The sequence below is a fragment of the Rhineura floridana genome, chromosome 3 (genome assembly GCF_030035675.1).
Source record: "Rhineura floridana isolate rRhiFlo1 chromosome 3, rRhiFlo1.hap2, whole genome shotgun sequence".
Taxonomy (NCBI): Eukaryota; Metazoa; Chordata; class Lepidosauria; order Squamata; family Rhineuridae; genus Rhineura; species Rhineura floridana.
The window spans coordinates 66416257-66432328 of NC_084482.1; the positions used below are offsets into that span (position 1 = coordinate 66416257).

General features: G+C 42.6%; 1 protein-coding gene across 1 annotated transcript in view; it reads left to right on the plus strand.

Annotated features, from left to right (window-relative positions):
- The window catches only part of GLP2R (glucagon like peptide 2 receptor), a 50704-nt gene that overhangs the window by 23698 nt on the left and 10934 nt on the right, over nt 1-16072 (plus strand). Inside the window, exons 5-8 of the mRNA XM_061616398.1 lie at nt 652-758; nt 8660-8834; nt 15125-15284; nt 15916-15976. Coding sequence (XP_061472382.1) covers nt 652-758; nt 8660-8834; nt 15125-15284; nt 15916-15976 — 503 coding nt within the window. The remainder of the gene's footprint in view (nt 1-651; nt 759-8659; nt 8835-15124; nt 15285-15915; nt 15977-16072) is intronic.

Below are 16072 nucleotides of genomic sequence, written 5' to 3' on the forward strand. Positions count from 1 at the left end.
GCTATAATAAACTCTAACAAGAGTAGTAGAGGAGTTTATCTTTAAAAACATCCTACTTTCTTCCTACTATTTGCATATTATGGGTGCCTGTGTCCCTCCAGATATTTTCAAACTACAACTCCCATCATCCCTGGCCATTGTCCAGGTGGTTGGGGCTGATGGGAGTTGGAGCCAACAACATCTGGAGGGCCACAGGCTTGTCATCCCTGTTTTAGATAGATTTCTCTCCTGCAGTAGTATAGTGGCAAATTCAAAAATGCAGGGTCCCTTCATGACAGTCACAACCACTCTTTTTGTTGCTGGGTTAAGAATGAGATCCTTGTTAATGCCTTCTTCCACAACAACAGACATCTCTAGGAGCCAATCAGCATGAAAGGGGGGAGGTAGTGTTAGCTACTGAAAAGACTCATTTCCTTTCACCATCAGGAAAGGACAAGGAAATATGTTAGAAGACTCTTCTCAGTGACTAACACACTACCCTTTCATGCTGACTGGCTTGTAGGATGCTGGAGACATAGGGACCCTACTCTCAAAAAAGTAGGGACACTAAGACCACCAAGACCTTGGACAACTACATCCCTGCTCTCCTGGCATAGTCTGTTTCCCAGACTTTACAGTAACCAAACTCCTTTGCTTCTCTGTTGTTCCTAGGTTGAAGAACAAACATTGCATATCACCCTCCTGAACCTTTATACTGTGGGATACACCTTTTCTCTTGTTTCTCTTGTCTTAGCACTGCTGATACTGCTGCTGCTTAGGTCAGTATAAACTGTCTTTCAATAAAATATGGTGTTTTGGAATTGCCCAGTGGTACATTTTCCTATTCCCAGGAGCTGGGATTTGCATCTAGGTTTGCATTAAAACCTGAAGTTCAATAATGGCTGGTGTCATCATGGGCAAAGTAAAGGAACCTTCCCTCTTCCCAAACCAAATCAAAGGATGTGCTCATCTAATATGCCCTTGTAGAAGGGTTGTGTAAGGGGTAAAATTAGATGCTGATGAACAAGGTTCCCAAGCCAGTGTTTCCTTTGCAGCAGCATTGCAAGGACTGAGCTGCACTTGCCGGAGGGAATCAAGGAGTGGGACATGATGTCTTTTAACCCTTAACTGTCTACTCATTCTCCTTCCCTGCAAATGCTTCACAAGCAATTTTAACCCACCACCCGACCCTAGCAGCTCAGCTCTCAAACTAGAGGTGAACCCAACTAAGGTGGAAATGACTGGGGAGGGGGGGTGGAGTGTTGGAAATGTGACAGTGCAACTCAGTTTGAACCCTGGGAGGAGATTGCATGCTACATTGGAAGTAGAGAGGTAGAGAGAAGTCCTCCTAAATTCCTAGACTGTTCTGTCCACTCTCACCTAAGCTCACCTTTCCTTCCAGGTGTAAAATGATATCCTCAGAGGAAACAAACCTCCCTTCCTGCTTCTTCTCTGATCTCAGTCTTCCTTTGTCCTTCTTGCCAGCATGGCTCCCTGAGAAGGAGCACAAATGCAGCAGACATCTTTTTCTGCAGCATCTCCTATCTAGTCAGCCAGATGTAGGTCTTTTTTATCTAAATGTATTTCCTACAGTAAACTTAGTGTGTTATTTTCCTTGTACCATACTCTCAGTGCAATTTCTACCAAGCTGAAGTGTAGCTACTGCTTAGTATTTACTGCACACGCTTAATTCCACAAAATACCATTATAATCCATAGAGCCTATCAGGTTATGGGCCCAGGGCACAAAGTAGTGAGGCAGTAAATCTAAACGGAATTGCTGAGACTAGGAACAAAAAGCTAATAGGCAAAAATAGATAAAAAAATCGTGGCTGAGAGTCCAGCAAGCTCCAGTGGATGTGGTGCAATCTCAAAGCTAACATCAGACAATGTTGAAGACTGGATGTACAGGGTGAACCTTGTTTTGGCTGAGTAAGGACTGGTGCAAGCCATAAAGATGGAGAGACCAAAGCAGACAGAAGATGAAAAAAACATAGCCTCTTGGGACACCAAAAACAGTAAAGCACAATCTCTTATTGCTGGTGCTTTAACAGATTCTCAATGTGTGCATGTGAAGGGGGAGGAAACTGCAAAAGGCATGCTAGAAGCCCTGAAAGAAGTGTATGGGAGAACAGGTATACAAGACCAAGTCTGGGCATATAAAGAATTGCTACCATGAGGCTAAAGGAAGGCAAATGCCCCCATAGGCATGAAGAAAGTTTCCTGAATTTAATTGAAAAAGTGAAGGTTGCTGGAGGTAATCTGGATAATGCCCAGAAAATAGCATTTTTTTCTAGCTTTCTTACCAAAGGAGTTTGCCTCATTTCTCTCCATTGTTGATACTAAACCTTCCCCTGAGTTTACAGCTATTCCTGGAGATTTTAAAAGAGAATAAGATAGACACTCGCAATACAAAGGGGAAAGTTCAAGTGGTTCAAATTGCACAGCTAAAGTAAAACAAAGAGACAGGCATTTCAGGAAAGCTCCACCCAGCAACCAATCAGAGAAAGGGGATGGGCGTGAATGTCATGCATGCAGGAAAAGGGGCCACTTCAAAAGAAACTGTCCAGCCAATGGCAGCTCTCCCTTTAAACAAACCCAAGCTGCCAGCAAACAGGGCCAGTTCACATGAGATGGGTTCTACTTGCATGCCTGTTTAATTCACAGTGATCACATGACGTAGGAGACAAAGGGAAGGTGTCCCGGTGCTTTCAGCTTTTAATCTGCAGCAAAAAAAACCCCAAGTTTAATCTGAAAAGGGAAGGAAAAACCATCCATGCTTTGTATCTCTAGGGCAGCCTTTCCCAACCAGTGTGCCTCCAGATGTTGTTGGACCACAATTCCCATCTTTCCTGACCATTGGCAATGCTGGCTGAGGCTGACGGGAGTTGTGGTCCAACAACATCTGGAGGCACACTGGTTGGGAAGGCTGCTCTAGAGATACAAAGCATGTATGGAAAACAGCAATTGGAAGGTAGGAAGTGTGATCTTTAAACTCCCATCGTGATGGAAAAAGTTTCATCTTTAAAACAAGTTCAACTCCAGTGTGAATAAGCCCAGAGAGAAAAACAGAGCAAAGATTATTATCATCGTCAAAAGATGAAGGCTTTCTCTCTCACTCAAAGCAGCTCAAGAAACACTGCATGGCTGATAGACAGTGGAGCAACCAGCCACATGAATTCAGATATTAATTTTTTCAAGACTTGGAATCCAGATTTAACTGCAAGAGTTTTTCTAGCTGATGGAACATCTATTGAAGTGAGAGGAGTTGGATCAGGCACACTGAAATGTTTAACTGGTGAAGGAAGCTGCTTGATACAAATCAAAGATGTCAGATACATTCCACAAATGGATGGAAATGTTTTAAGTGTTGCCACATGAACTAAGAAGTGCTTCAATGTGACCTTTATGATAATGTGTGCACAATCAGTATGGATGGAGAAATGTATGCCAGAGGCTTTGAGAGTCAAGGTGTGTTTGAAATAGACTATGTAAGAGAACAAGCAAACATGATAAAGTGCTGTTCAAGTGACAAATGTCTTGATTTGTGGCACAGACATTTTGCACATGCACATAAAAGCGCAATACTAGACATGCAGAGAAATTATTTAGCCAAAAGCATGACAATAAAGATGTGCAAAAACAGTGAGATTTGTGAACTGCATAAAAGGAAAGGGTGTATGACCCTCTCTCCCAAAACAAAGTGAAAGACAATCAACTCAAGTCCTGCAACTTGTTTATTCAGATATATGTGGACCCCTTAAAACTTCAAAAGCTGGAAATTCTTATATTTTGGTGTTCATAGATGATTATTTCAGATGTTGTATAACTTATCTGCTGAAAGAGAAAAGCCAGGCACTGGAAATGTTCAAACAGTATGTTACAACCATGAATAATAGGTTGGCAGAAGACCGCAAGTGCTGCAATCAGACAATGGAGGTGAGTACCTCTCACACCATTTTCAAACATACATGAAAGAGCAAGGTATAACACATAGATGCACAATACCATATACACTAGAACAGAACAGCATTTCAGAGAAAAGATTTAGATCCCTTATGCAAATGGTGAGATGTATGTTGCTAGATGCAGGGCTCCCCAACCACTACCGGGGAGAGGCAGTGATGACAGCCACATACCTACAAAATAGTCTGCCAACTAAAGCAACAGCCAAAACTCCATATGGGCTATGGCATGGGCGAAAGCCAAATATGGGACACATCACAGTGTTTGGGTCCAAGGCTTTTGCTCACATACCAAAAGAAAAGAAATCCAAACTGGATGACAGAGCTGCAGAGGGAGTCATGATTGGATATGAGCCAGGATGTAAAGGCTACAGAATCCTGAACTCTAAGACTGGAAGGATCACAGTGAGGTCTGTAGTATACTTTGATAAAAAGTCAGAAAACTGATGCAAATGACTTAATGGAAGGAATTCCTAATCCAGAGAACCTGATGGAATACCAACCAATATGCAGAGGTGAAGTCCACAGCCTCTCCCAACAACTGAAGATGAAGAGATGATGACACAAGCAGAAGCAGAAGGGGATACTGGGCAAGGTCCAGGAGCCACCATAAATGCTGTTGAGGTTCCTAAACCAGAACTCAGGTGTTCATCTCAATGCAACAAAGGTATACCAGCCATACGACTGCCTTACCTCAGAAGGGAGATGTCACTGTGGGAACCTTCAGCATGGGAAGACACTGAAGGGATGTCTATAGCTGAAGCTAATAAATGGAGAAAGGCAGCACAAGAAGAAATAGAGGCTCTACACAAGAATCAAACTTGGACACTCAAAGAATTGGCAACAGGAAAAAGGTCTGTGGGATGCAAGTGGGTATTCAAAGCTAAGTGAAATGCAGAAGGGAAAGTTGAACGCTACAAGGCAAGACTAGTAGCCAAGGGCTATTCCCAGAAATATGGGGAAGATGATGATGAAGTATTTTCCCCAGTGGTGAAACACAGTACCATAAGGACACTTCTAAGTGTAGCAGCTGCAAGAAACATGCACGTTGAACACTTAGATGTTAAGACTGCATTTCTACATGGAGAGATCACTGAAGATATTTACATGCAACAGCCTCCTGGATTTGAAAAATCAGGAGATAAGCAACTTGTATGTAAACTTCAGAAAAATATATATGTGCTGAAGCAAGCTGCAAGAGCATGGAATGAAAAGCTTAACCAGATGCTCATTAGAGAAGACTTCAAACAAGGTAAAAGGGATCCCTGCATATACACAAGCTACAGAAATAACAAGTGGACTTATATTTTGACATATGTTGATGTTTTGCTTTTGTTTTATGAAGAAGAATCTGATTGTCAGGAGATAGTACTTCATCTGAACCAGGAGATAGAGGTAAAGCAACTGGCACAAGTCACCTACTATCTTGGGATCCAAATAGAGAGAGAAGAGGGTAGAAGCTACCTCCTCAATCGAAGCAAAAGATTTGGGAACTCCTATTATACATGGGGCTCGAAGATGCCAACCCAGTGGTTACTCCCATGGAAACAGACTTTCTGAAGGGAAAAGAACAAAGTCCACTCCTACCAAGTAATGATCAGTAGAGAACAGTTATTGGAAAGCTGCTATACCTGGCTACCAATACAAGGCCAGATGTAGCGGCTGCAGTAGGAATATTATGTAGAAAAAGCAGTTCACTAAGCCAAAGAGACTGAACAGCTGTGAAGAGAGTGGCCAGATATCTGAAAGGCACTGCATACCTAAAACTAAAGTTACAGGCCACTGCTAATTCCAAATTAGTAGCTTATGCAAATGCAGACTGGGCCAGTGACACCACAGACCGCAAATCCACCAGTGGACATCTGCTCTTCTACGGAGGTGGAGCAATAAATTGGTCAAGCAAGAAGCAAGGTACTGTGGCGAGTTCATCCACAGAGGCAGAGTGTGTGTCAGCTGCCCAAGCATGTCAAGAACTCATGTGGCTATGCAACCTGCTTGAGGAGCTAGGCATTGTTGAACAAAAGCCTATGAAGTTCTTTGAAGATAACCAAAGCTGCATAAAGCTCTCACAGATTGAGAAGATTAACTCACGCACCAACACATGTTGTTGTTATGTGCCTTAAAGTCGATTACGACTTATGGTGACCCTATGAATCAACGACCTCCACATCTATTGTGAACCACCCTGTTCAGATCTTGTAAGTTCAGGTCTGTGGCTTCCTCTATGAAATCAATCCATCTCTTGTTTGGCCTTCCTCTTTTTCTACTCCCTTCTGTTTTCCCCAGCATTATTGTCTTGTCTCCCAAGTTTATGCTCCAACGGCAAATGCAGAAGAAGAGGAATTGAAGACATTTTACGCAGAAGTATAGGAGGAAATTAATCACACACCGAAACAAGATGTGATAATAATCATGGGGGATTGGAATGCAAAAGTAGGGAACAGAGAAGAACTAGGCATTGTGGGGAAATAGGGCTTAGGAGATAGAAATGAAGCAGGAGAAAGACTTATTGAGTTCTGTGAAGCCAGTAATTTGTTTCTCACAAATACATTTTTTGAGCAACTGAAAAGACTACTGTGCACGTGGACATCAATATAAGTCAATATAGGAATCTGCATTTGCCATTGGAGCATAGATTTGGATGATGATTATGTTAATAGGTTTCCCGTTAAATTTCATTGATATAACTCGCTCAGACCTTGCATTATAGCTCTTAATTGTTTTTGCTACATCACTTTTCACTATTAAAGCAACCCCGTTTCTTCTTAATTTCTCATTTCCTGCATAAAATATTTTATAGTTGCCCGATTGAAAATGTCCCATTCCTGTCCATTTTAATTCAGTCATGCCAAGTATTGTAATGTTGATATGTTCCATTTCTTGCTTGACAATTTCTAACTAACTTTTCCTGGTCCATGCTTCTCACATTCCATGTTCCTATTGTGTGCATCTTACAACTCCAGACTCTCCTTTCGCATCTGTGCGCATCAGCCTCTGGGCTTCCTTTCGGCTTTGACCCAGCTGCATCATCTATTACAGCACTACTCGTATTTGCCCTTTGTTCGTCTCCAGTAGCTTCTGACCTGGGGGTCTCATCTTCCAGCACTATCTCATGTTGCATTTTGGATACTCTGTTCATAGGGTTTTTGTAGTAAGAAGTATTCTGAGGTGGTTTACCATTGCCTTCCTCTGAGTTTGGATGCATCTTAGTCTGGTGTCTCAGCTTTGACCATTCCGCTTTGGGTGACCCTGCTAGGAGTCTAGCCTTTTGGTCTAGACTCCTGACGGCATTGCTCTCAGCTTCTTCAACACTCTCAAACCCCCTCACCACATTAAGGTGTGCATCCTAGAGGGGGTACCAAGCACATAGATGTAAAATATCACCTATTGAAAGATGCACAACATAAGGGGCTTATTGAGCTAGAATACTGCCCATCAGAAGATATGATTGTGGATGTCCTCCCTAAGCTGCGTCCCAGAGATCGCTTCCAGTTTCTACAAAATAAGATGAACCTTGTTGGATGAAGTACAAGCTTCGTTGAGAAGGGGCATTGGAAATGTGACAGTGCAACTCAGATTGAAGCCTGGGAGGGGATTGCATGCTACATGGGAAGTAGAGAGGTAGAGACAAGTCCTCCTAAATTCCTAGACTGTTCTGTCCACTCTCACCTAAGCTCACCTTTCCTTCCAGGTGTAAACTGATATCCTCAGAGGAAACAAATATCCCTTCCTGCTCCTTCTATGATCTCTGTCTTCCTTTGTCCTTCTTGCCAGCATGGCTCCCTGAGGAGAAGCACAGGTGCAGCAGACATCTTTTTCTGCAGCATCTCCTATCTAGTCAGCCAGATGTAGGTCTTTTTTATCTACATGTATTTCCTACAGTAAACTTAGTGTGTTATTTTTCTTATACCATACTCTCAGTGCAATTTCTACCAAGCTGAAGTGTAGCTACCGTACTGCTTAGTATTTACTGCACGTGCTTAATTCCACAAAATACTATTATAATCCATAGATTCTAACATGGAAAAGAATCTTTGCAGTCAGGAGTCAGCATGAGTTAAGCATCCCTTCCTGTAGTTAATCTCCTTAAATGCTCCTTAACTCCCAGCGTTCATGTCACTTTAGCATATTCTTGGTTTGGATAACATATGTAGCTCCACCCTAAATAGCGTTTATCTTTTTCTACTGCAACATTTATTTATTGAAAACCATTTATATATACTGCTTAATATTTCAAAAATCTCTAAGTGGTCATCTAATAGCAATGGCAGGAGTGTGGTCCTCTTGCTTGCCAGTCCTAAAGAAGAAAGGGATGGGGACACACTCCTACCTACCTTATTTAGGAACAGGCATACCCTGCTCTGCAGTTGTTCCCAGATAACATTTGCTGTAAACCACCCTGTATCCTGTCGCCTTTGCTACTGCCCCTTGTCCTTTCCTGCTTCACTAAGAATGAGAAGCAGAGATGGGAGCCCCAATACTCCAGGGAGTCAGGTGCACTCAGTCCAGTGTGGGACAAGACAGGAATTATGCTATTGCCATAAAAAAGGAAACCATGGCATTTGAAATGTCACAAGATGCAGAACAAGCTGAGCAAAGTGTCCCAGCATCCCTACGTAGCCTTTACCAAGGAAAATTTTTACAGCAGGGCAAGAACAGGTCTTTATTCAGGTCAGTATCAAACAATTTCAGTAGGATGCTTCTCTTCTTCCACAGGAAACTGCACTGCACAAGAAACTACATCCATATGAATCTGTTTGCTGCATTCATCCTGCGAGCCATAGGAGTTCTCATAAAAGATAGAACAACACACAGCACGTATTTATTTCTTTATTTAGACTCCGAAAAGCCAACTGATCTAAATGGATGGATATCCTTCTTGAGTACAGAGGTATTACAGCAAGCGGTAACCCACAGTGTTAACATCAAGCGGGCAAAACAGCATACAATGATACCTGAGGTTTTCACGTGTTCATAGCTAAATTCTGTAACTGTAAAATTTGCAGGAAAATTATTGTTGATTGAGTTCAACAGTAATTTGTTTTTAGATATCATTTTTATCTTTCTTGCTTTTAATTGGTATACCACTTTAATTTTTTGTAGAAAATCAACCTATAAACTTTAGAAATAATTTTTTTGCAGAGCATCATTTGCTCACAGGTTTCAAGGTCAACATGTTTATTTTTGAATGGCAGTAATTTACAAACAAAAATCTGCACATTTATTTCTAAAGTTTATAGGCTGATTTTCTACAAAAAATTAAAGTGGTATACCAATTAAAAGCAAGAAAAATAAAAATGATATCTAAAAACAAAGTAAACAAAGCAAAAACATCTGGAGAAGCAAAAGTTCAAGCACCAGTCTTCAGAACCCAATTTCAACCTTGATGACAACCAAAATGATAGCAATTGATCCATCAAAGTGATGAGCTTCCCAATGAAAGTTTGACTGATTTATCATTGTTTACTGACTGAGATGGCCAAATACTTGGAAGGATGCAAAGGTTTAAGACAAAAGTGTGTGTCTGTGTAAGGACTGTATTCAGCTAAGTTCTATTCAGAGTAGACCCATTGAAATTAATGAACATAAGTTAGTCATGCCCATTGACTTCAATGGGTCATCTCTGCATAGGACTAAAATTGAATACCACCGTGTGTGTATATATATACTCATCTGAGGAGCAAGGAGCTAAGAAATGGCACAATTTTTATACCTGGGGATCGAAACGGACACTGTATTTGGGGTTAGGGAAGAATTTTCCTTAAAGGTTACTCTGGTGAGCAGAGCTTTGCTTTTCCTCCCTTCACTGTTCACCAGCTTTGGCCATTACGTTTTGTTTTTCTTTCTTCCTAGCAATAAAGGTGCCCCTGGCAATTTGTGTCAAGGCCCATGTTCTTTTTTATGACACAGTATAGTCACCATATTTGGACTCAAAAAGTCTTCCAGTGCAAGGGACTGGACTAGATGATCTACAGGTTCCATTCAGCCCTCACAATTTGATGGCTGTTGTGAAACAGTTGGAGGCATTGTGCGCACAAATACAGGAAGTGCAACAAATATGAATGCTTCTGTGTTTTCGCATATCATGTGTGAGGACTAGCAACCTGGAGGGAGGGAGCAGCTCAGCCTAAGGAGCCAGGCCAGAGTCAGCGCATATAAAGCAGATTAAACTCCATTGGCTAATCCAGTAACCTGATCTTGCTGGACTTGCAGACCGAGTTCGGCAGCAGGGCCCCCCACTCTGCCCATCTGTTCCCTGACCTCAACTAAACCGCAGTCCCCAACCCATTGACGTAATAAACCTTAAACAAAATTATGCAGGTAAGAAGCCAGCAGAGGTGTGGGGGCTTTCCAGTGTTTTGCACCGCCTGCAGCATGTACGACTATCTGCCTGTTGGACAGAAGTCGTGGGTGTGCTCTCGGTGCAATGAGCTCCTGGCTCTCCGGGAACGACTTCATTTCCTTGAGGCCAAGGTGGCGGATCTGGAAAAGCTGAGAGAAGCAGAGAGGTGTGTGGAGGAGGCCTTCAGAGACGTTATAGCTGTGCCCCACTCCAAGGATGATACCTCTTCTGCTATCATGGAGAATGACGGTCTCAGGGGAGGAGAGCATCCAGCTGAGGAAGAGGGAAACGATCCCTTAGAAGGGACCCATTCCTTGGGGGATGAGCAGCTATCCTCTCGTGCCGAGGATATATCTCCAGGGGGTGGAGGGATCCTTGTAGTGGGTGATTTGATCATTAGGAACATAGACAGTGGGGTGTGTGATGGGCATGTAGACCGCAAGATGATTTGCCTGCCTGGTGCGAAGGTTGCGGATATCACACGTCGTTTAGATAGTTTGGTAGACAGTGCTGGGGAGGAGTCAGTGGTCGTGGTGCATGTTGGCACCAACGACATGGGGAAATGCAGCCATGAGGTCCTGGAAGCAAAATTTAGGTTGCTAGGTAGGATGCTGAAAGCCAGGACCTCCAAGGTGGCTTTCTCTGAAATGCTACTGGTTCCACGTGCAGGACCAGCCAGACAGGCCCAACTTAGCAGTCTCAATGCGTGGATGAGACGATGGTGTTGGGTGGAAGGGTTTGGATTTGTTAGGCACTGGGGAACATTTTGGGACAAGCCGGGCCTGTACAAAAGGGACGGGCTCTACTTGAACCAGAATGGAACCAGACTGCTGGCACTTAAAATTAAAAAGGTGGCAGAGCAGCTTTTAAACTGACTGAGGGGGGAAACCCGACAGGAGCTGAGGAAGGTCCGGTTCGGAATAAACCTCCCCCCTGGGATAAAGACCAAAGAAATGATGAAATTGTAAAAGGGGTAGGCCTAGAAGTAGGCATTGTGAGAGCAGGGGCACAGGATATAAATTCAGAAGGGCAAAATTACCACAGGCCAAACCACAAGTGCCAAAGACACTTGAAGAGAGACACTGCTTACAAGTGCCTGTACGCCAATGCTAGGAGCCTCCGAACCAAGATGGGAGAACTGGAGTGCTTGGTCTTAGAGGACAGCATTGATATAGTGAGCATAACAGAGACCTGGTGGAATGGAGGAAACCAGTGGGATACGGTTATCCCTGGATATAAACTATATCGGAAGGACAGGGAAGGACGTATTGGTGGCGGAGTCGCTCTATACGCGAAAGAAGGCATTGAATCCAGCAAGCTGGAAACCCCAAAAGAGGCAGACTCCTCCACAGAATCGTTGTGGGTAGTGATACCATGCCCCAGGAGGGATTTAATTCTGGGAACGATCTATTGTCCCCTGATCAAAATGCTCAGGGAGACCTTGAGATGAGATATGAAATTGAGGAAGCATCCAAACTAGGAAATGTGGTAGTAATGGGTGACTTCAACTACCCGGACATAGACTGGCCGCATATGTGTTCCAGTCATGACAAAGAAGCAAAATTTCTAGATATTCTAAATGACTATTCCCTAGACCAGTTGGTCATGGAACCGACCAGAGGGACGGCAACCCTGGACTTAATCCTCAGTGGGGACTGGGACCTGGTGCAAGATGTAAGTGTTGTTGAACCGCTTGGGAGCAGTGACCATAGTGCTATTAAATTAAACATACATGTATATGGCCAATTGCCAAGAAAATCCAACACGGTCACTTTTGACTTCAAGAGAGGAAACTTCACAAAAATGAGGGGAGTGGTAAAAAGAAAGCTGAAAAACAAAGTCCAGAGGGTCACATCACTCGAAAATGCTTGGAAGTTGTTTAAAAACACTATAATAGAAGCTCAACTGGAGTGCATACCGCAGATCAGAAAAGGTACCGCCAGGGCCAAGAAGATGCCAGCATGGTTAACGGGCAAAGTCAAGGAAGCTCTTAGAGGCAAAAAGTCTTCCTTCAGAAAATGGAAGTCTTGTCCGAATGAAGAAAATAAAAAAGAACACAAACTCTGGCAAAAGAAATGCAAGAAGACAATAAGGGATGCTAAAAAAGAATTTGAGGAGCACATTGCTAAGAACATAAAAACCAACAACAAAAAATTCTATAAATACATTCAAAGCAGGAGACCATCTAGAGAGGCGATTGGACCCTTGGATGATAAGGGAGTCAAAGGCGTACTAAAGAACGATAAGGAGATTGCAGAGAAGCTAAATGAATTCTTTGCATCTGTCTTCACAGTGGAAGATATAGGGCAGATCCCTGAACCTGAACTAACATTTGCAGGAAGGGATTCTGAGGAACTGAGACAAATAGTGGTAACAAGAGAGGAAGTTCTAGGCTTAATAGACAATATAAAAACTGACAAATCACCGGGCCCGGATGGCATCTACCCGAGAGTTCTCAAAGAACTCAAATGTGAAATTGCTGATCTGCTAACTGAAATATGTAACTTGTCCCTCGGGTCCTCCTCTGTGCCTGAGGACTAGAAAGTGGCAAATGTAATGCCAATATTCAAAAAGGGATCCAGAGGGGATCCCGGAAATTACAGGCCAGTTAGCTTAACCTCTGTCCCTGGGAAACTGGTAGAAAGTATGATTAAAGCTAGATTAACTAAGCACATAGAAGAACAAGCCTTGCTGAAGCAGAGCCAGCATGGCTTCTGCAAGGGAAAGTCCTGTCTCAGTAACCTACTAGAATTCTTTGAGAGTGTCAACAAGCATATAGATAGAGGTGATCCAGTGGACATAGTGTACTTAGACTTTCAAAAAGCGTTTGACAAGGTACCTCACCAAAGACTTCTGAGGAAGCTTAGCAGTCATGGAATAAGAGGAGAGGTCCTCTTGTGGATAAGGGATTGGTTAAGAAGCAGAAAGCAGAGAGTAGGAATAAATGGACAGTTCTCCCAATGGAGGGCTGTAGAAAGTGGAGTCCCTCAAGGATCGGTATTGGGACCTGTACTTTTCAACTTGTTCATTAATGACCTAGAATTAGGAGTGAGCAGTGAAGTGGCCAAGTTTGCTGACGACACTAAATTGTTCAGGATTGTTAAAATAAAAAGGGATTGCGAAGAGCTTCAAAAAGACCTTTCCAAACTGAGTGAATGGGCGGAAAAATGGCAAATGCAATTCAATATAAACAAGTGTAAAATTATGCATGTTGGAGCAAAAAATCTGAATTTCACATATACGCTCTGAACTGGCGGTGACCGACCAGGAGAGAGACCTCGGGGTTGTAGTGGACAGCACGATGAAAATGTCGACCCAGTGTGCGGCAGCTGTGAAAAAGGCAAATTCCATGCTAGCAATAATTAGGAAAGGTATTGAAAATAAAACAGCCGATATCATAATGCCATTGTATAAATCTATGGTGCGGCCGCATTTGGAATACTGTGTACAGTTCTGGTCGCCTCATTTCAAAAAGGATATTACAGAGTTGGAAAAGGTTCAGAGGAGGGCAACCAGAATGATCAAGGGGATGGAGCGACTCCCTTACGAGGAAAGGTTGCAGCATTTGGGGCTTTTTAGTTTAGAGAAAAGGCGGGTCAGAGGAGACATGATAGAAGTGTATAAAATTATGCATGGCATTGAGAAAGTGTATAGAGAAAAGTTCTTCTCCCTCTCTCATAATACAAGAACTCGGGGACATTCAAAGAAGCTGAATGTTGGAAGATTCAGGACAGACAAAAGGAAGTACATCTTTACTCAGCGCATAGTTAAACTATGGAATTTGCTCCCATAAGATGCAGTAATGGCCACCAGCTTGGATGGCTTTAAAAGAAGATTAGACAAATTCATGGAGGACAGGGCTATCAATGGCTACTAGCCGTGATGGCTGTGCTCTGCCACCCTAGTCAGAGGCAGCATGCTTCTGAAAACCAGTTGCCAGAAGCCTCAGGAGGGGAGAGTGTTCTTGCACTCAGGTCCTGCTTGCGGGCTTCCCCCAGGCACCTGGTTGGCCACCGTGAGAACAGGATGCTGGACTAGATGGGCCACTGGCCTGATCCAGCAGGCTCTTCTTATGTTCTTATGTTCTTATGTTCTTATGACTGAAATCTGTAGTACACTCTTTGGCCTTTGTATTGGTTTATTTATTATTTATTTATAAGCATATTGCTATACCGCTATTTCGTTAAAAACATTCAGGCGGTTTATAACATGTTTAAACCAACCAACCACCATAGAACTGTTTTAAAAAACATTAAAAATACAATTAAAAAATTGTTGTGAAAAAAGCATGTTCTTAATTGCCTGCATAAGCCTGGAAAAACAGAAAGGTTTTCAGCAGGTGCTTAAAAGTTAAAACAGAAGGCACAAGTTGAATCTCTGCTGGCAGAACATTCCAGAGAACTGAGTCAATGACACTGAAGGCTCAATTTCGTGTCGATGTTAAAGGAGCCTTGCCAACTCAGGGGATGTACAAAGCCACTCCTGCAAAAGAGCTGTGCGACAGAGACCACATCAGTGGGCTGGGTGGCTTGGAAGTTGCTTCTGTAGGGCAGAAATAAGGCCAGTGTCCTCAGTTCAAGACTCCCAAGAGCTTTGTAATCTTCAACATTAATAAAATGGTTTTCAAAGAACTGGGGCTTTTCACATCTTTATTATAACTGACAGGTATTTGACTTGCAGGCTATGAAAGTGAGGTATTCCAACAGCTTTACAACCCTTTGAATTTCCACATATCTGTCTAGTTCACAGTATCAAGCTGTATTTTGCTGGAACTAATGAAAGCAAAAGAAGGCTGTGCAATATTACTAATTGTTCTACTCATTGTCTGATTTCTGCAGAAGCTAGTCCTATGCCGGATGGCTCAACTTTTCATGCATTATGTCGTCGGGGCAAATTTCTTCTGGCTCTTAGTGGAAGGAATTTATCTCCATAGATTATTGGTAACCACTGTGCTCTCTGAGAAACATCTACTGCAGAGATACATCTTCATTGGATGGGGTAAATATAGATTTTTATCCAGCTACGCTTGTAGCCCATTACTTATACCCCACTGCTTCAGAGTTGGCCATCATCAGTTTCTAACGAGGGTCATCAGTGCTGCTGCTACCCCAAAAGCCAGGTATTTATTGATGACAAGGACTTGTCCAAAGCTGGCCCTCTGTTTATCATAGCCATTCTTGCTATCAGGAAGACTTCAGCCACCAGCTGAAAAAGGATCCAAATCCTGCCCTCCATTTTTAAGTCAGATTACTATAAATATCTCATTATTTTAAATTTGTTTCTGCTATTATCTGCTCACAGACTTTCAGATGATAAAGAAGGCTGCAAAAATATATGACTGAACCAACAAAGATAACTGTCTAGCCAGTGATAACAAACAGCTGTTTCCTCTTGGTAAAACTATCAAAGGTCAAGCATAATCAACAACACATGAGGAAAAAAAGTATTGTGATCAAAAGCCTTTCCTTTGTTCACATACTCAGTAATATTCCTCCATCGCTATACTGCAGCTATGCCATTATTATTTACCCCTTTTTGTTTAGTAATCCATAATACCAGTTGCACCACAACAGTTACATATATTGACCATAGTCAAGCCACAGCCCCCCATATCCATTTTCCTTTTCAGGTGTTCCTGTTTTGTTTGTAGCTTCCTGGGGAATAACAAAATACCAACTAGAGTATGAGGGGTAAGTCACTGTCTCAAAATGTCCCTGCTAACATGATTTGTTGTTTCCTTTTCTGCCTCTTTTATGGTTTTTTTTAAAAAATAGAGGTATTAGGCT